Source organism: Rhynchophorus ferrugineus, unplaced genomic scaffold (assembly GCF_030347505.1).
Source record: "Rhynchophorus ferrugineus isolate W39M unplaced genomic scaffold, kcgeb_rfMv2 rfM9, whole genome shotgun sequence".
Classification (NCBI taxonomy): Eukaryota; Metazoa; Arthropoda; class Insecta; order Coleoptera; family Curculionidae; genus Rhynchophorus; species Rhynchophorus ferrugineus.
In genome coordinates, this window is record NW_027472588.1 from 309,460 (window position 1) to 327,663 (window position 18,204).

The 18,204-nt window shown below is 34.5% G+C and overlaps 5 protein-coding genes across 9 annotated transcripts; 2 read left to right on the top strand and 3 right to left on the bottom strand.

Annotated features, from left to right (window-relative positions):
* Positions 1 to 1,006: 1,006 nt before the first annotated feature.
* On the bottom strand, positions 1,007 to 3,318 carry LOC143202398 (uncharacterized). The gene is made up of 2 exons (XM_076413897.1): positions 2,756 to 3,318; positions 1,007 to 2,607 (listed from the first exon to the last, which is right to left on the bottom strand). Exon 2 carries the CDS (start codon positions 2,605 to 2,607, stop codon positions 1,318 to 1,320), a length of 1,290 nt encoding a protein of 429 aa, XP_076270012.1. The 5' UTR covers positions 2,756 to 3,318; the 3' UTR covers positions 1,007 to 1,317.
* A 183-nt stretch (positions 3,319 to 3,501) lies between these two features.
* LOC143202404 (replication factor C subunit 5) lies at positions 3,502 to 5,046 on the top strand. The gene is made up of 8 exons (XM_076413907.1): positions 3,502 to 3,640; positions 3,692 to 3,756; positions 3,812 to 3,939; positions 3,994 to 4,156; positions 4,215 to 4,374; positions 4,428 to 4,639; positions 4,694 to 4,771; positions 4,824 to 5,046. The coding sequence occupies exons 1-8, from the start codon at positions 3,606 to 3,608 to the stop codon at positions 4,979 to 4,981; spliced, it is 999 nt and encodes a 332-aa protein (XP_076270022.1). The 5' UTR covers positions 3,502 to 3,605; the 3' UTR covers positions 4,982 to 5,046.
* Positions 5,047 to 5,233: 187 nt separating this feature from the next.
* Positions 5,234 to 11,478, bottom strand: Opa1 (Opa1 mitochondrial dynamin like GTPase). Of its 4 annotated transcripts, XM_076413872.1 has the most exons (18): positions 11,308 to 11,452; positions 11,150 to 11,217; positions 10,971 to 11,075; positions 10,781 to 10,916; positions 10,594 to 10,728; positions 10,451 to 10,495; positions 10,175 to 10,389; positions 9,554 to 9,771; positions 9,259 to 9,499; positions 9,106 to 9,204; positions 8,917 to 9,048; positions 8,537 to 8,682; positions 8,316 to 8,477; positions 7,078 to 7,265; positions 6,546 to 7,018; positions 6,195 to 6,483; positions 6,021 to 6,131; positions 5,234 to 5,540 (listed from the first exon to the last, which is right to left on the bottom strand). In XM_076413872.1, the coding sequence occupies exons 3-18, from the start codon at positions 11,058 to 11,060 to the stop codon at positions 5,476 to 5,478; spliced, it is 2,745 nt and encodes a 914-aa protein (XP_076269987.1). In that variant the 5' UTR covers positions 11,061 to 11,075; positions 11,150 to 11,217; positions 11,308 to 11,452; the 3' UTR covers positions 5,234 to 5,475. The 4 variants fall into 4 exon arrangements, with proteins under 4 accessions (XP_076269987.1, XP_076269988.1, XP_076269985.1 ...); XM_076413873.1 differs by having other exon boundaries at positions 10,451 to 10,514; positions 10,971 to 11,217; positions 11,308 to 11,473; XM_076413870.1 differs by having other exon boundaries at positions 10,971 to 11,217; positions 11,308 to 11,468.
* Positions 11,479 to 11,566: 88 nt separating this feature from the next.
* Positions 11,567 to 13,679, top strand: LOC143202401 (uncharacterized). 2 transcript variants are annotated; one of them, XR_013007157.1, is made up of 7 exons: positions 11,567 to 11,717; positions 11,774 to 12,253; positions 12,308 to 12,461; positions 12,518 to 12,676; positions 12,727 to 12,887; positions 12,942 to 13,159; positions 13,221 to 13,679. XR_013007157.1 is itself a non-coding variant. In XM_076413902.1 (6 exons), exons 1-6 carry the CDS (start codon positions 11,604 to 11,606, stop codon positions 13,080 to 13,082), a joined length of 1,209 nt encoding a protein of 402 aa, XP_076270017.1. In that variant the 5' UTR covers positions 11,567 to 11,603; the 3' UTR covers positions 13,083 to 13,189. The 2 variants fall into 2 exon arrangements, 1 of the variants encoding a protein (XP_076270017.1); XM_076413902.1 differs by lacking the exon at positions 13,221 to 13,679 and having other exon boundaries at positions 12,942 to 13,189.
* Positions 13,094 to 14,154, bottom strand: LOC143202409 (uncharacterized). Its single transcript, XM_076413917.1, has 4 exons — positions 13,990 to 14,154; positions 13,701 to 13,908; positions 13,517 to 13,646; positions 13,094 to 13,466 (listed from the first exon to the last, which is right to left on the bottom strand). The coding sequence occupies exons 1-4, from the start codon at positions 14,016 to 14,018 to the stop codon at positions 13,195 to 13,197; spliced, it is 639 nt and encodes a 212-aa protein (XP_076270032.1). The 5' UTR covers positions 14,019 to 14,154; the 3' UTR covers positions 13,094 to 13,194.
* Positions 14,155 to 18,204: the final 4,050 nt, after the last annotated feature.

Sequence of the window (18,204 nt, forward strand, 5' to 3'; positions counted from 1 at the left end):
TCAAGAACTCGTATTACCATCTTATATTTATTTCAGCAGTTTCACGTTATTTCATAAGCGCAATAATAAATTCCTAGCTTAACAATTATTAGGGTTTTAGTTAATTTACGATGGTATTTGTCAACTAAATCTATAAATTAGGAAAGACTTACGCACTACTATTTTTTGACAGTCATCTATGTCGCGATGACATTTTATATAACATCAAAGTTGCTTTGAAAATTCTTCATATTAATTGTTTAAATATAATACTAAAAATTCGGTTGACAACAGTAATAAACTTTTTTTGATAATCCTGTTATCTTTGGAATACTTCAAACGTTTTCAAACCCACTTAAAATCAACAGTAGCTCAGGTAATTTAATTATAATAGCTTGTAAAAATGTTACTTATTGATGATTCAGACAACCGTATATTCTTTTTTATTTAAACCGAACTTCTGGAAACAACTGACGGAAATCCCCATAAGTAGATAAAACAAACAGAAACCAATACCGATATTATTTTCTTAATAGCACTACACCTACTACTAGAATTGTTAGTTGGCAAATTCCCATTAATTATTTCCCACATTTCTTGATTACATAAATCAGATTACGTGATGATTCAGTTTTATATAAAAAAATCGGAATGTTTCTTTTCAAATAACATTCTTTCGACAGTCCTATGGTATTTTTTGAAAATTATTAGTATTTTTAATCAATTATTTAAAAATATACCCTATATTAAATATTGGTAATTCGACTTATATAAAAAAAAACAAAAGTTGTTGTGTAAAAAAACAAAAATGTATTAATTGTATTAAACATTCTATTTATAATCAAATACCGATACTCAAATGAATGAAACGTTATTACTCATATTTTAGAAAATACGTTATTGTTTACATCTAATTAAATCAAACCACAGACGACTAGATTACTAATCAATTTTCTTATTTAAAAAGTTTTGTTCACTATTTTACCAAAATGACGGGGGGGGGTGGTTATCAATAAATAAAAAATCCTTTACCAAGAATCACTTTAATTATCACAATAAGCAATAATGTAATCACATTTTTAAAAATGTCTCTAAATATAGAGAAGTGAAATAATAAATAAATAAATATATTTAATAATATTGTCTAGTTTAATATCATTTGAAGATAATATACAGCAGGAATTACGCGGGATTGTTCCTGATGAATGAATTGTATGGCGCCCAATTTCACGCACTTATCAATGTAAGAAGCGCTGGTGTTGTTTGTTTGTACAGTATGTTTGTTCTGTAAGAATTAAGAAACCTCTTCGTGTGAACTATATATATATCTATCTGGCACTACAAGGGGTAGAACGTGGCCCCTTTGAGGAGGGTCCCGTTGAAATCGAAGAACCACATCGCACATTTCGGATTGTGGTTCTCCAGTTTATCACTCATATAGCTGCAAACCACACTGGACCGAGGTTGAAGGTAATTCTTGTATGATATTCGGATATCATAGACTTTTCCTGCTGCTAGAACCGCCGCGAACCTCAGGGGTATATACATCTGCGAGTCATAGGAGAACTGTTCTCTAATCACCGTAGGTCTGACTATATTGGCGTCGGAATTGTCTTCGCAAAACCTTACCATAACACAGCCCTTGTAGGAGTCACCGCAGTCGGTCGAGCACTTCATCTCGGTACAGATCACCACTCCTGTCACCACCGTGTCAGTACTGACCACTACGCTGGTTACGAATTCTTCTCCGTCCGCCAGATCGAGACGTTGCGCTATTTTGAACACCTTCTTGGACTTGCACAGGGTCGGTGTTGGTTTTAGTAACCTGGGGATGTCGCAGGAATCGTTCTCCCACATTGTTTCGCCGGAGAGAAGGACGAGGGTCTCGTGCACCAACTCGCCGAAGCACTGGCACACCAACACGCTGTCGTTGCAGTAGTCGCAAGACAGATTGATCAACCATTTTTTGTTTATGAACGAGACCACGTCTTCCTCCTGTAGGATCTTGACTATTTGGGCGGCCGACGCGGTCACCTTGCGGAACTCGCATTCGGTGGCGGCCCACTCGATTATTTTGCACACCAGGTCGATTTTGGGCAGGCCCAGGTCCCGCTGTAACAGCGTGCGTAACGTGGACGACTTCATGTGGTAATCGCTGACGAAAATGCCGCTTATAACGCTGGTGATGTCACTCAGGCACTGATTTTTAAGCTCGGTTTCGTTGTAAAGCTCGGAGTACTCGTAACTGAGTACCAGGGTGTTAATGGTTAGATTGTCCGATATATATTTCATGCATTTCTCCACCAGATCGTCGAGAAGGTATTTCCTGGCCAAATAAAACATCGACCACGCGTTGGACATCGAGGTGAAGCTGATCTGGTCCGTGTACACGAACTCCAGCATCTGGTTGAATTCGTTCGCTTCGGCGTCGTCCAGGACGATGAGATCCGAGGCCAGGTCTCCGAAGAGCATCTTCTCGAAGACGACGCTCTTGCTGGCCAGCACGAGTTTGTGGGCTTTGACTTCCTTGTTCTCTATTAAAAAGGTGCAATCGACGAACTTCTGGTTACGAAAGAACCCGAGCAGTCCGTCTTTCTTACAAACGTAGCTTTTTGTGACAGCATTCATCTGAAAAGCGTTAAAACGACGCTAATAAGTAAAACAAACAAACGCCGACAAGTTTGTAAACAAAATCGTGACATAATAACCGCGTACGAGCTTTAACTAGGAACCGAATATGTAAAATCACAATGTTTATAATAAATATCGGCCTTACCTTCTTGTCTTAACGAGACGTTAATGCTTCCAATAACCCGAAGACACTAACACTGACGGCTCTCAGTAAAGGGGAATGATTTAACTTGAGGCGCGATACAGAATGATAATAATCATACAGGTTTGTCATTAATCATGGTTTTATCCTTGAACTGAGCGATAGACCAAAGCCAAGGTCAATATAAAAAATTTAACATGTACGAGAATCCTCTGACGAGAACCGTTCGAATGCGAATCAAGCGTCGCTCAGGTTGTAGATATATACGACAATTTCGCGTCCCAGGATTGTAAATAAACACGCGATATCACCACAATTTTGTACGCAGCACTAGCAATATATTTTGGCAATCGGATGATGTATGGCACAATAACCTTTTTAACCACTTGATCACTCACAATAATTGTTTTTAAATCTATTTAATTTGCTATTTAACGTAGAGGCGATAAGATAAGGGAGAAGCACGAACGTTCAACTTAAATATGAATCTAAAAATGACGAAATAATTGGGATCCATGATCTTAAAAATGACAAAAAATGCAGTTTAAAAATAACAATGTGTTGTTAGGCAGCATTAAATACACGGCTAGTTACATTACGTCATCATCCTTCTATAATCTTGTTATATATATATAAAAAAACAATTCAGAAAACTCTACACAGTTTATTATTAAATTGAAATAACTGTAATATTTTTTAACACGACATTTAAAAAAACATCTCAACATGTATTATTAGTTGCCACCACACAAGAATTAAATATTTTACCGCCAATCAAACGTCAAATAAAATTATTCTAACCATTCAAATATACCTTAATATACCTCTGTTAAATCGAAAACAATAACAAAATATGGTACAAAAAGAACAAAACATCAACTTACCATGGTAAGTGTCTATAACTCCGCGTTCTTAATGTCTTACTACTTTAATTTCTAGGGTTGAAAAGTACCGACCTGGTACGTTAAGTGATTTGATTTCTCATGAGGAAATTATTAAAACAAGTTTGTATTGTGGTCTTGTATATAGATAATTATTAGTTATTTTTCCTTCTTGTAGTAAATAAATTCATTCAAGAAGATCAAGTGCCACATTTATTGTTTTATGGTCCCCCTGGTACAGGAAAAACCAGCACTATTTTGGCCTGTGCAAGACAACTGTATACTCCTGCTCAGTTTCCATCTATGGTACTCAAAAATTAACCATATTGGTACTTGTTAGGTAATAGCTTTCTTGTTTAGGTCTTAGAACTAAATGCATCAGATGATAGAGGCATTGGTATAGTTAGGGGACCGATATTAACCTTTGCTAGTACCAGAACAATATTTAAGAGTGGTTTTAAGTTAATTATTTTGGATGAAGCCGATGCAATGACACTTGATGCCCAAAATGCTTTAAGAAGAAGTAAATGACTTGGATCTGGGATCAATATAGATAATATTTAACTGATATTGCTTTGTAGTTATAGAGAAATATACAGATAATATCAGGTTTTGCATTATATCAAACTATTTGAATAAAATAATACCTGCATTACAATCTAGATGTACTAGATTTAGATTCGGGCCTTTATCTCCAGAGTTAATCTTACCAAGACTTACTTATATTTGTGAACAGGAGCAGTAAGCATCTGTTTTTAAGAATGAGTGAGAATTGTAAGTTGTTTCGATTGTAGGGTGAAGATTTCGGATGATGGAAAACAGGCACTTTTGAAACTGGGTAATGGTGATATGAGGAAGACCTTGAATGTATTGCAGAGCACTTGGTTTGCATTTAAGGATGTGACAGAGGATACAATTTATACTTGTGTTGGTCACCCTTTAAGAGTGGATATTGAAAACATTGTCGATTGGATGTTAACAGAAGATGTAAATGTTTGTTTTAAAAGTAATCCTGTGTCAAACTCACTATTATAAATGTACTAATGTGAGCTTATTTCAGATATACAAGAGCTGAAAAAGTTAAAAGGTCTGGCGCTCACTGATATAGTAACGGAAGTTCACAAGTTTGTTCACAGAAGTAAGTGTCGCAGTCTAATTCTAACAAGAGTGCTAATTTTGAATATTTTCAGTTGAACTCCCCTTTAAAACTCTAACTACATTATTGGATAAAATGGCTGACATTGAATACAGACTTTCCCACGGAGCCAATGAGAAAATTCAACTCATCGGTTTAATATCAGCTTTCCAGTTTGTCAGAGGTTCAGTGGGCCAACAAGAAACTTCTTAATAATTTGTACATTCCATTTTTTTTTACTGTTAATAAAAAAAAATAAAGGATTATTTGTTCTATAACTCACTGTTAAAATACTTTTTCGATCTAGTGAGCTTAAAACGACAAACCGCCGTTTAGTTATTTGTTTTTTTAATGTCATTTTAACAACGCGTGTGTAAAAGGCAGATAAATGTAATTAAAATATATCTGAAGTAGAAATATTATTGGGATTTGGCAAAAAAGTAGTAAACAAAGAAAAAATTCTAATAGGTAGATATATTTTTTATTTCTTCAACCTTAATATCTATAAAATAGTTATTAATTTCAACAAGTGTTTGACAGATCACACTGGTACAATCATAATATTAAACACAACAATCAAACTCTTTCTCGTTCCAATGTTTATAATAAAAAAACAAGCTTTGGAAACATCAAAATAATAATTAATTAATCATAACAAACAAGAAACAGATTTGGAACTTAGAATGTAGAGATCGGGACTAGACGGGCTATTTCTCCTTGTTGAGAGCCTGAATAAATTCTTCTAGTTTTTCCTGAATTTGTCTGACGCGTTCTGAAATTAGAAAAAACAAGGTTGCCGATAACTGAATTTACGAAATACAAGGCACTCTTTAAAATCGACGGAGATTCCTGTTTTTTGTCAGATTGTTTAAAAACAATTATCGACAGTAATTTGACATAACGCGCATCTACACAGTTTCTCAGTGTTAAAAGTGAAGAACGAATATAAATTATTTTTAACCACATTACTTTATTCTAAATCCCCGTAAAATTTTATCAAGTTATCGGTCGGTTTTTACAGTAGCATACAACTTTTTTTAAATCGTTTTTTAGTATCGCGGGACATTTAATTCGGTGGTTGATCTGTAATGTGCAAAATTCCTATAACTTTTATGAAGTGAAGTGATGTGAAATAAAGTTTTGGTGCTTCTTGAATATTTGTAAGTAGAGTAATTTATTATTTGATATTAAACTATATATATTTAACACCTTAATTATTATTTTAAATAAATCAAACGAAAACTAAACTTACTTAATTCTTCGGCTAATGTTACTCTCCTTCCTGTTAAGAGCTCGATTTTCTTATCTTGATCTTGACTATAATCATCCAAGACTTCCTTGATTTCTTTATCTAATCTTCTTGCTGTAAATTAAATATAATATGTAATTGTTTTTTTTGTTGAGTGAAATAATTAACTGAACAAACCTTCTCTGTTGGTAATTTGTTGTCTAAGAGCGTTGGCCGTCACTTTCATCATTTGCTGGACTCTGTGGAAAAGAACGACGTCGGCACAATCAACGTCCATCTGTTGGTGGTATAGATAAAAGGCTTTTTTACAGTCATAGGCCCTTCCCAGGGCTCGGTTTAGGAAATGCCTTCTGTACACGGCCTCCCATACATCACGGACGAATTCATTGTCTACTTCCACGTTGTTATGTTGTAGATTATTCCTTATCGTCGTCAACTCGTCGTATGACAGAATTGGTGGGTGTTTCTAATAAAATATAAAAGTAAATGTTATTACCATTTTATTTCTACACTCAACTAATTACTCACATCATTGGAATAAAGGATTCTGTCCAGTTCCGACTTGACTTGATTCCTTTTGATTTCAACGTCGCTCTGATACTTCCAGTATAACCATCTCTCCTTCGTCGACGGTCCCAGGAGCTCCTTCAAGACCATCTCGCTGCTCTTCAGCTTTTCCTTGATGCTGGTTTCCAGGAACTTGACCGCCTGGTCCCAGTCCCTCTTGTCGGATATGGTCCGGTCCTCCAGGGTGTTGAGCTGGATCACCCGCAGCATGTCGGACGCCTTGTCTTCCCATTTGTGTCGTTTCATCGCCTCGTTGACGACGGCTTGTTTCAGCAGGTCGAAGATGTCGTCGTGCTCGGGTGCCTTGGAAGCTTTTTGCATGAAATTCTCGAACTCGGACCTGAGGCTCTCCCAGCCCGACTCGACGGACTGAGCTGGCAGTGTGCTCTCGGCCCACTGACGAAGCTTTATGTCCACGGCCGTGTTGAAGGTCTCTACAATAACCAGGTCACTTGTGATCATAATTTTGGTAAAACAAAAATGCAAAACTCACCAGTGGCTCCGGTTTGTGCGGCGGGAATGAAGATATTCTCGAAGACATGTCCGGATACTTTTTCCCAGATGTTTTGCAGCAAGCGCTCTTCCCATTCTCTTGGGCTCACCTGCGACAGGTTTACGATCTCGTCCAATACTTCGGACCTAGCTCGCTCGAATAATTCGTCTCTGTCCTGCTCGCGAAGCCTGCCCACGCACGTTATTGTAAAGAACGGTACTAGCTGTAACTAGAGGATTCGATCCCAGAACTTCCGGAGTAAATCTGATAAATTTCTGTGGGATTTGTACCAATTCCAAGTCTCTTTGATTCTTTTCGTTCCCTTATTCAACATTTATCGAAGTAGAACTAATCGAAGCGAAGTAGGAAACTATTTACAATATATTATTATTATGAAAATAATTATTTGAAAGATATTAGAGCCCTTTTTACATTTTCTGATAAGTCCTATATAATCTGGTCATCTTAATTTGATTTTCTGGTGGGGAAAAAATTTCTGGGGTTTAAAGTAATTAAAGTTCCGTACCGTTGAAGATTAATAAGTCTGTGTGATACAATTTTTCTAACATAAATACGATTATGTGTTTTGAATTTCTTATTCCATTGTTAAAAACATTGTCTATTCATATGGTTATCCAACATGTTACATTCCTTAGTAATAATTATCCTATTGCATGTTTAGTAATTTTAAAAGAAATGTATGAAAACATGAAAGTATTTTAGGCTTAATCAAATACAAATAATACGGCTGGAAAGTTTGTGCTGATTAAAAAGTTGTTGCTATATTGCCTGGACAACAGGGAAGTTTCACGAAATATTGTTGCTTTCTTTGTTTGTGGGACAGTAGAGACACAAAAAATGATTATATGATTGGCCAGAACGTACTGACTTTGTTGGTGGTAAATCAAACGTTAAATATGAACCTCTTGTTCCACATCACTATGTTATTAATCAAATTAATAACATAAATAAATGTGATTTCAAATTTTCATATTTTATTTAGTTACAGTACTTTAATTTATCATAACTCTAAAACAGTACAAGTTACAAAAAATCCATTTAAGTATTTGTGTTCAGCAGGTACAATTTGACAAAAAAATCGTTGTATTTGATGTTATAGAATAAAAAATTGTCAAACAGTGTAACTGATTAAAGATAACACAATAACATGTCTATAAGATTGTCCTTAGATAACCAGGATCGAACCTCTAGTTGTAATATCGCACTACAGTACTTACCTGGGAAAGTTGTTCTTCCACTCGGTCTCCAGGTTGAATCGGCGGGCTTTGAAGGCATCCGCCTGCTGCTCCACCGTCTCCTTGACCATTTTCCAGAAACAATCTGCCACGGCAAGGCTCAGATTCCTCGTCGTCACCTGAGTGGATTTCACCTGACTATCCCTGCAATAATTCATGAATTTTAATCGCGTTTAACGACATGAAGAATTTGGTCGTCGTACTTGAATAGTTTGGAGCTCCTGAAGAAGTTCTCCTCGTAATCCTTGATGGTCTGGATCGCGTCGTCCTTGCGACCTCTGCCGGTCACTACGGCGAAATAGCCCAGGGCTCGCATTGGAAATAGTTTTCCCGATAGGATTTTCCGTATCTGAAACGGTTTGATGAACATTGAGCCAAAGCTGAGCTCAATAATGTCACTTTTTAACAGTTACTAAAGACAGTTTTTTAAATATTGGCTGTTTTATGTGAAGGACTATAAATATATTAAGATATAATTCCCCACATGTAAATACAATTTATACAATCTGGCAACACTGAACACATATTTCTAACTCTACAGGCAATGATGATAATAATAATAGAAAAGAATTAAAATACATACCCTGTTGGGATCGGCCAGATTTTCTTCCGCCATATCGACCTTAGTGAGCACGAATATCGTCCTTTTGCCCTGTGGATCACAGCTGGCGACTAAGTCCGTAACATTACTTCTCTCTGCGTCTACCGACCCGTCCTGTTCACAAACAATATCGTTATAAAAGCGGTAAACACTCCCCCGTGCTCAACTAACTTGGATGCACAGTATGATGGCGTTTGGATTGTTCATGTACGCTTGCGTCATCTGCCTTATGCTCTCTCTGGTGTCCGAGGCCATGTCCGTGGTTTGCGTCTGGAAGTATAGCGTTTGAAGATCGGGTTTTCGCCCAAGCAAATGATGACTTACCGAGATGATGCCTGGCAGATCAACCAGAACCATCCTCTGCAATCCGGGCCCCTTCACGGTCATAGAGATCACGTCACTGGACACGGTTTTACCGCCCCTGACGCTATTCCGCATCCTTAGCTCCACCTCCCTCCTCAGATCTGCCAGGTCGCTCTCTTTGCTCAGGTCGAATTCCCTGGAGGAGTCCCGGAACTGCGCTATGTGATAGGGACCTTCAGATAGCGTCACCTTCACCGGAGCCCTGCAATTCCACTGCTAAAATAAACCGAACCGGCCTCCCGCCTTCGGACTGTACCTGGTCATCATTTCGCCGGCGCCACGGGGAAATATCCTGGCCTGGGCGATCATTTCGAGCACCGACGTTTTCCCGCTACTCTGATCGCCGACCACCACCACTCTGGGAAGTTGATCTTGCGTGTTATAACCGCTGTCAAAATCGGCCAGCTCGTCTAAAACCTCGCTGTACATGTCTATGAGGCTGCGCTTGATTTTTCTCAAGTTAGGTTTCCGTCCCTGCGGGAGTTAATAGAAAATAATAATGTTTATATTATTTATATCATAATGTTGAAAAAAATATGATGCCAACTTTTCAGTTAAGTTATATTTTAATTTTAAATTTCTAAACAATACATTTTAACATACTAACAATCTAAAAAAATGTTTTATAAGCAACACTATCTACAACGGTATAACAGCAAAATATACAACAAAAATAAATCAATGCTAAAAAAAGTAATGTAAAATAAAGTATATTACCACATACTGATATTCATAATTTGAAAAATTCAATCTATGTTATATATATGTCGTGCATTAGATATACTTAAATTTTTCTTATAACATTAAATATTTAAACGATTAGACCCAACACCAATTGTGATAGCTTATTTCGATATAGAACGCGGTTAAAACTGACCTGTTTTAACAGCAAGTTTTGCTTCCTCAGTTCCTTGTTCTCCTTCTCCAATTTTTCGAGTTCTCTTTGGTATTTGATCTGGGTCTGCATCATTTCCTCTTGCATCTCATTCAATCTCTGTTGCGTCTCCCTCCGCACCCTGTCCTCCTCGTTGTCGGGTTTGGCAAAGGGCCGGGCATAAGCGACGTTTTTCTCCTGTATCTCGTTCTTGACCTCTGAAAATTCAACCTTTTATACTGGAACACCATACGGGACATTAAACTGTTTCTTTCGTACCTGAGTACATTCTGTCTAGAACGCCTTTTAGACTGCTTCCTGGACCTACATGGAAGAAAGGATTCTAAATTAACACTAATTGAAAACAGATTCCATCGGACTGAATGTACTCAAAGACGAAACTGTCAAATCCATACATGTACCTGCGAGAGCGGTCCCGTTTTCTTTTCCGTTTTGTTCTGCTTTTTCAGCTGCTGCAATGGCATCATCTAGTCTGTGGTCAAACCAGGTTTTTAATTGATTATATTTTGCTTCAGATAATGATTTTATTCTGGGATCTAGGTAAGGATATATGTACTAAAAACTTCGTGTTATGAACCACTAACTTACCTATGTTAATATTATTTTTCATATTGTCCTTGAAATCAATCAGATTTCCTCTCCATTCATTCCATTTATCATTGTCAGGGAGGACCTCATCTAACCATTTTAAGTCGGGTAGTCCTTCTTTCCAGTCAGTGTATTTCTATTAAGATATTTCAACAAATATTGATGAACTCACCTACTGTATGTTGCTCACCTTATTTAGGGCGCCTCCACCAGCTACAGCTCCACCAATTAATAAGTACCTGATTTTGAGGACTCCCCTCAAGGCTCTGACAATGAGCATGCCATATTCCCTTTTCTGAAACTTGTACTGTTGATATAAAAGTGGTCTAGATCGATCTATCACTCTACCACCCCACAAACTTGTTATACCTCTTTGAAAGCGCCGCTGGGGCCCGTATTTTAACGGATTATGAGAATAAGAACTTATCACTACCCGGCTGAAATAAACGATTGTTACCTGTTAATCTTGAATGTTTTTAAAAAAATTAGACGGTAGTATCAAAGGTGACATAACCTATAAAACATACCCGAATTTGCCTTTCAGTAAATGCTCCATTTAAGCTGTTTTGGTTAGTACATTCTAAGGAAATGTTAAATATACTCCTAATATGTTTAAATTAGTATAAAAAATAAAGGAAAACCCGACAATGTTACGTTAACTGTCAGTTTGACAGATGGGTCCGGTGGATTTCCATGTTGCTTGTTACCGATTAATTTATATTTCGATACATTTTCATCGATATTTTATAAATTCGTTAACAATAAACATCTAAACAGCTGATGTTCATAGAACATTGTTTTTTTTTCTAAACAGTTGTGAGAAATGGATTTTCAAGAAATTTGTCGAATATGTTTGAATTCCAATACAGAGACCAATTTAATTTCTTTATTTAAAACAAATGCCGTCCTTATTATTGAGGAGACCACTCCGATTAGGGTATATATAATGAAAAATATATATTCCCAATATCTTTACTCTATGTTGCTTCACAGATACAAGAAAATGACGGTTTACCTTCAGTGTTGTGTGAAATGTGTTTGGATATTATTAACAGATTTAGAAATTTAAGAGATCAGGCAATTCAAAGCGATAAAAAACTGAAAGATTACTTGCTTGGTCAACGAAAAGTTGAGTTTTCTGAGGTTGAAAAGAGTCCTTTTCAGTGCTCCCAATGTGAAAAAGTATTAAAAACGAAATATTCATTGAAAAGACACGTTCAGATGCATTCTGGGATAAAACAGTATCAATGCAGCCTGTGTAAAAGAGAGTTTTTCTTGCATAGTAATTTGTTGAAACACCTCAGATGCCATAGCAAGAATAAAAAACATGACTGTTCTGAGTGTGGCATGAAATTTTATGAAAGAAACAAACTGGCTATTCACATGAGGAGGCATACTGGTGAAAAACCATTCTCCTGTTCAATATGCCTGAAAAGTTTTGTGTCTAAAGAGCAGTTAAAAGTGCATGACAAGGTTTGTAATTGTGATTCAGTTATTCTCTAAATTTTGTTAGTTAAAATATTGAAGGTACATACTGGAGAGAAGCCCTATGAGTGTGATATATGTAATAAGTGTTTTGGGTATTCAACTTCACTAATTTTACACAAAAGATGTCATACAAATGAAAAACCTTATAAATGTAAGGAATGCAATTTTTCTTTCAGACAGAAAGTCACCTTAGGTAGTAATTCTTAATACATCATTGAATGTTGAAGTTCATGAAACGCTTGCTTTTAGATACTCATATATTTAGTAAACATCAGAAACACCCACCATTCATGTGTAGTGCTTGCGGTAATTGCTTTTCAACTAAGTTCAAGCTAAATCATCACATACTGTCCCATAAAAAAGAGAAGCCTCACAGTTGTGACATATGCCATAAACATTTCGTATCTAGTGAGTTGGGTATAAAGAGTAAACAAATGCTTTTATTCTCTTTATTTAAGAGTCTGAGCTAGTGAGACATACAAAGGTTCATTTAAACGAGAGACCCTACATTTGTGATTTTTGCGGAAAAAGCTTCAAGACTTGCTCTCATTTGGCATCACACAAAAAAATCCATACAGGCGAGAGGAGACATGAATGCATATATTGTCAGAAAAGGTTTAGATAAATAAAAAGTTTGTTGACCATATGGATTAGGGAGACAGAATATTGTTACAGGGAATCAGGGACATTAAAAATACACCTTCGCATACACACCGATGAAAGACCTTTCCATTGTGGGATCTGTGGCATGACATTTCGTCAAAAAGGAACCATGATGAATCATTCCAAGACTCATATCAACAGTACGGAATAAAACTTAATAGATATATGAAATAAGAAACCTTTTTTTAATAACAATTCATATATAAAATATTGGTTTGTTGATAAAAAGTAATAAAAGTACTTAGTCACATTTCACAAGACTTTCAATTTTTCTTTGGTTTTTTTTCAGCTTCAGCTTTTTCGGCAGCAGCAACTGCATCATCCAATGCCCGGTTAAGCCAGCCTTTTAACTGATCATAATGTTTTCCTGGCTGTGCTACTTTATTAGCATCATGTATTTTTTGGACTCCCCAGGTTTTTAAACTATTGTAATATCCAGATCGTCGAATCGCCTCGCTGGTATCAGTTAATCTCTGGCCAGACCAGGTTTTCACCTGATTATATTTCAGTTCTGATAACCTCTTAATCCTTGGATCTTGTAACGATACAGGTATTAAAGTATACTAACATAAAACATTAACTTACCTATGTTCAAGTTATTTTTTACTGTGTTCTTATAATAAGTTATGTTCTCTTTTACTTTCTCAGTGTCAGGGAGGACTTGACCTACCAATGTTAATTTAGTGATAATGGATTCTTTGAAGGTGTTGTATTTCTATAAAAATATAGGGATTAACATTGATGAAAATGTGTTTTAATTGCTAGTTGCCTTATACAAGCTTGTTCCACCCAATATTGCTCCAACAAATATTAGAAATCTGATTCTAAGAGCCTCTCTTAATATTGTGGCAATGAACTTTCCATATTCTCTTCTTTGAGATGTATAATCACAGTTGCGTATTGCTGGTAAAAGTGGCTTAGATCGGTTTATCACTCTGGCACCCCGTAAAGTCGTTATAAGTCTTTTGACTTTTCGACTGAAAAAAGTTACTGTTGTTTATTATGAGATTTTTTAGGTAAACCAGCCGTATTACATTATTTATAAAGACAAAACATACCCAAATTTGCTTTTTAATGAAGGATCCATCTGAGCAGCTTTAGGAAATTATATTAAGTAGATAGAAAAATGTCTATTTCAAATATGCCAACGAAGCATAATGTAAAATATAAAATTCCCCGACCACAAACGATAAAATGTGTATCTATTTTTTTCTTGGACACTTAATATACACAATAAATAAACCACTTCGGAATGGAAAAAAGAGACTCTAAAATATTTCGGCGTGCATTGTTGCCGCTATGTGAAAATAGTATATATTTATGGAGAATATCTCAATTTACATGGATTTATATGGTATTTATTTTTTAATTTGTATGTTATTTAAAGTTTTAAAGAGCGTTAACGTTGAATGGTATTAATAGAAAATCACTTAAAGTTTGAAATCATAATTGTTAAATGGATTCGCATAATGGTTTGGAGAAAAACTAATTTCTTATAACTGCTCGGTTAAAAACTAATACTTCCATTTTAAATATTTCACTTTGTGTTTATAATAACTTTGTTTAAAAACAGTAAGATTAATTTTTTATTTTTCCAAGATAAATGTACAGTTCTCTTTTTGTCTATCATTTATAGCCATAGGGATTTTAACAACGTACTAAGTCTTTTCGGATACGTACAAATTGAACGAACTATATTAAATTCATATGAATATAACGTATGTGACTATCATATGACTATGTAACATTTTTAACCCTTTTAAAATTTTAAGTTGTCGGTATTGGACACGAGCGTATAAACGGTTAGTGGTGGGATTGTTGTAAATTTTTGACATGAAAAATTTTCAATTGACATATTTGTCAATGTTTTACTTGTCCCATTTAGTAGATTTTTAGTAACATACAAGTATTTTGGGGTGAAGAAAACGTAAATCGAGTCAAGATTGCGTTAGAATTTATTGTTTTTAAGATATATGACATAATAAGAAATCCTACATTTTTTTGAAAATATACTTTTCGTTGTATAACTTTAAAACTTATGAATTCATAAAAGTTATTATACCACCATTCGATTCGGCGTAAAATTCTCTATAAACCCTGTAGTTTTCGTTAATCTCCGCTAGGTTGAACGAAAATGACAACAGAAATATTGAAAATGGCAAAAAATCGCAAATTTTCACGACTATATATATGGAAAAAGTGTCAAAAATTTTTTCCTCTCCGATTTAGCTTAATCCCTCAAAATAAATGTATTTTGGGGTGATGAAAACGTAAATGGAGTCAAGATTGCGTTAGAATTTATTGTTTTTAAGATATATGACATAAAAAGAAATCCTACATTTTTTTGAAAATATACTTTTCGTTGTATAACTTTAAAACTTGTGGATTCATAAAAGTTATTATACCACCGTTCGATTGGGCGTAAAATTCTCTATAAACCCTGTAGTTTTCGTTAATCTCCGATTAGTTGAACTAAAATGACAACAGAAATATTGAAAATGGCAAAAAATCGCAAATTTTCACGACTATGGACATATGGAAAAAGTGTCAAAAATGTTTTCCTCTCCGATTTAGCTTAATCCCTCAAAATACATGTATTTTGGGGTGATGAAAACGTAAATGGAGTCAAGATTGCGTTAGAATTTATTGTTTTTAAGATATATGACATAAAAAGAAATCCTACATTTTTTTGAAAATATACTTTTCGTTGTATAACTTTAAAACTTGTGGATTCATAAAAGTTATTATACCACCATTCGATTCGGCGTAAAATTCTCTATAAACCCTGTAGTTTTCGTTAATCTCCGATTAGTTGAACGAAAATGACAACAGAAATATTGAAAATGGCAAAAAATCGCAAATTTTCACGACTATATATATGGAATAAGTGTCAAAAATTTTTTCCTCTCCGATTTAGCTTAATCCCTCAAAATACATGTATTTTGGGGTGATGAAAACGTAAATGGAGTCAAGATTGCGTTAGAATTTATTGTTTTTAAGATATATGACATAAAAAGAAATCCTAGATTTTTTTGAAAATATACTTTTCGTTGTATAACTTTAAAACTTGTGGATTCATAAAAGTTATTATACCACCATTCGATTCGGCATAAAATTCTCTATAAACCCTGTAGTTTTCGTTAATCTCCGCTTAGTTGAACGAAAATGACAACAGAAATATTGAAAATGGCAAAAAATCGCAAATTTTCACGACTATATATATGGAAAAAGTGTCAAAAGTTTTTACCTCTTCGATTTAGCTAAATCCATCAAAATACATGTATTTTGGGGTGATGAAAACGTAAATGGAGTCAAGATTGCGTTAGAATTTATTGTTTTTAAGATATATGACATAAAAAGAAATCCTACATTTTTTTGAAAATATACTTTTCGTTGTATAACTTTAAAACTTGTGGATTCATAAAAGTTATTATACCACCATTCGATTCGGCGTAAAATTCTCTATAAACCCTGTAGTTTTCGTTAATCTCCGATTAGTTGAACGAAAATGACAACAGAAATATTGAAAATGGCAAAAAATCGCAAATTTTCACGACTATATATATGGAAAAAGTGTCAAAAATTTTTTCCTCTCCGATTTAGCTTAATCCCTCAAAATAAATGTATTTTGGGGTGATGAAAACGCAAATGGAGTCAAGATTGCGTTAGAATTTATTGTTTTTAAGATATATGACATAAAAAGAAATCCTACATTTTTTTGAAAATATACTTTTCGTTGTATAACTTTAAAACTTGTGGATTCATAAAAGTTATTATACCACCATTCGGTTCGGCGTAAAATTCTCTATAAACCCTGTAGTTTTCGTTAATCTCCGATTAGTTGAACGAAAATGACAACAGAAATATTGAAAATGGCAAAAAATCGCAAATTTTCACGACTATATATATGGAAAAAGTGTCAAAAATTTTTTCCTCTCCGATTTAGCTTAATCCCTCAAAATACATGTATTTTGGGGTGATGAAAACGTAAATGGAGTCAAGATTGCGTTAGAATTTATTGTTTTTAAGATATATGACATAAAAAGAAATCCTACATTTTTTTGAAAATATACTTTTCGTTGTATAACTTTAAAACTTGTGGATTCATAAAAGTTATTATACCACCATTCGATTCGGCATAAAATTCTCTATAAACCCTGTAGTTTTCGTTAATCTCCGCTTAGTTGAACGAAAATGACAACAGAAATATTGAAAATGGCAAAAAATCGCAAATTTTCACGACTATATATATGGAAAAAGTGTCAAAAGTTTTTACCTCTTCGATTTAGCTAAATCCATCAAAATACATGTATTTTGGGGTGATGAAAACGTAAATGGAGTCAAGATTGCGTTAGAATTTATTGTTTTTAAGATATATGACATAAAAAGAAATCCTACATTTTTTTGCAAATATACTTTTCGTTGTATAACTTTAAAACTTGTGGATTCATAAAAGTTATTATACCACCATTCGATTCGGCGTAAAATTCTCTATAAACCCTGTAGTTTTCGTTAATCTCCGATTAGTTGAACGAAAATGACAACAGAAATATTGAAAATGGCAAAAAATCGCAAATTTTCACGACTATATATATGGAAAAAGTGTCAAAAATTTTTTCCTCTCCGATTTAGCTTAATCCCTCAAAATAAATGTATTTTGGGGTGATGAAAACGCAAATGGAGTCAAGATTGCGTTAGAATTTATTGTTTTTAAGATATATGACATAAAAAGAAATCCTACATTTTTTTGAAAATATACTTTTCGTTGTATAACTTTAAAACTTGTGGATTCATAAAAGTTATTATACCACCATTCGGTTCGGCGTAAAATTCTCTATAAACCCTGTAGTTTTCGTTAATCTCCGATTAGTTGAACGAAAATGACAACAGAAATATTGAAAATGGCAAAAAATCGCAAATTTTCACGACTATATATATGGAAAAAGCGTCAAAAATTTTTTCCTCTCCGATTTAGCTTAATCCCCCAAAATACATGTATTTTGGGGTGATGAAAACGTAAATGGAGTCAAGATTGCGTTAGAATTTATTGTTTTTAAGATATATGACATAAAAAGAAATCCTACATTTTTTTGAAAATATACTTTTCGTTGTATAACTTTAAAACTTGTGGATTCATAAAAGTTATTATACCACCATTCGATTCGGCGTAAAATTCTCTATAAACCCTGTAGTTTTCGTTAATCTCCGATTAGTTGAACGAAAATGACAACAGAAATATTGAAAATGGCAAAAAATCGCAAATTTTCACGACT

Excerpts from the sequence above, each read along its gene's own strand:
- LOC143202398 (XM_076413897.1), bottom strand. The coding sequence starts at position 2,607 with ATGAATGCTGTCACAAAAAGCTACGTTTGTAAGAAAGACGGACTGCTC.
- LOC143202404 (XM_076413907.1), top strand. The coding sequence starts at position 3,606 with ATGGTACAAAAAGAACAAAACATCAACTTACCATG. Across the intron at positions 4,375-4,427 it reads TATATTTGTGAACAGGAGCA|GGTGAAGATTTCGGATGATG; the intron begins GTAAGCATCTGT and ends TTTCGATTGTAG. Across the intron at positions 4,640-4,693 it reads TGTAAATGTTTGTTTTAAAA|ATATACAAGAGCTGAAAAAG; the intron begins GTAATCCTGTGT and ends AGCTTATTTCAG.
- Opa1 (XM_076413870.1), bottom strand. The coding sequence starts at position 11,336 with ATGGAGCATTTACTGAAAGGCAAATTCGG. Across the intron at positions 9,500-9,553 it reads GCCGGCGAAATGATGACCAG|GGCTCCGGTGAAGGTGACGC; the intron begins GTACAGTCCGAA and ends GTGGAATTGCAG. Across the intron at positions 5,541-6,020 it reads AACATTAGCCGAAGAATTAA|AACGCGTCAGACAAATTCAG; the intron begins GTAAGTTTAGTT and ends TTCTAATTTCAG.
- LOC143202401 (XM_076413902.1), top strand. The coding sequence starts at position 11,604 with ATGGATTTTCAAGAAATTTGTCGAATATGTTTGAATTCCAATACAGAG. Across the intron at positions 11,718-11,773 it reads AGGAGACCACTCCGATTAGG|ATACAAGAAAATGACGGTTT; the intron begins GTATATATAATG and ends GTTGCTTCACAG. Across the intron at positions 12,888-12,941 it reads TATATTGTCAGAAAAGGTTT|AGGGAATCAGGGACATTAAA; the intron begins AGATAAATAAAA and ends GAATATTGTTAC.
- LOC143202409 (XM_076413917.1), bottom strand. The coding sequence starts at position 14,018 with ATGGATCCTTCATTAAAAAGCAAATTTGG. Across the intron at positions 13,909-13,989 it reads TCATTAAAAAGCAAATTTGG|TCGAAAAGTCAAAAGACTTA; the intron begins GTATGTTTTGTC and ends AACTTTTTTCAG. Across the intron at positions 13,647-13,700 it reads GTGGAACAAGCTTGTATAAG|AAATACAACACCTTCAAAGA; the intron begins GCAACTAGCAAT and ends ATATTTTTATAG.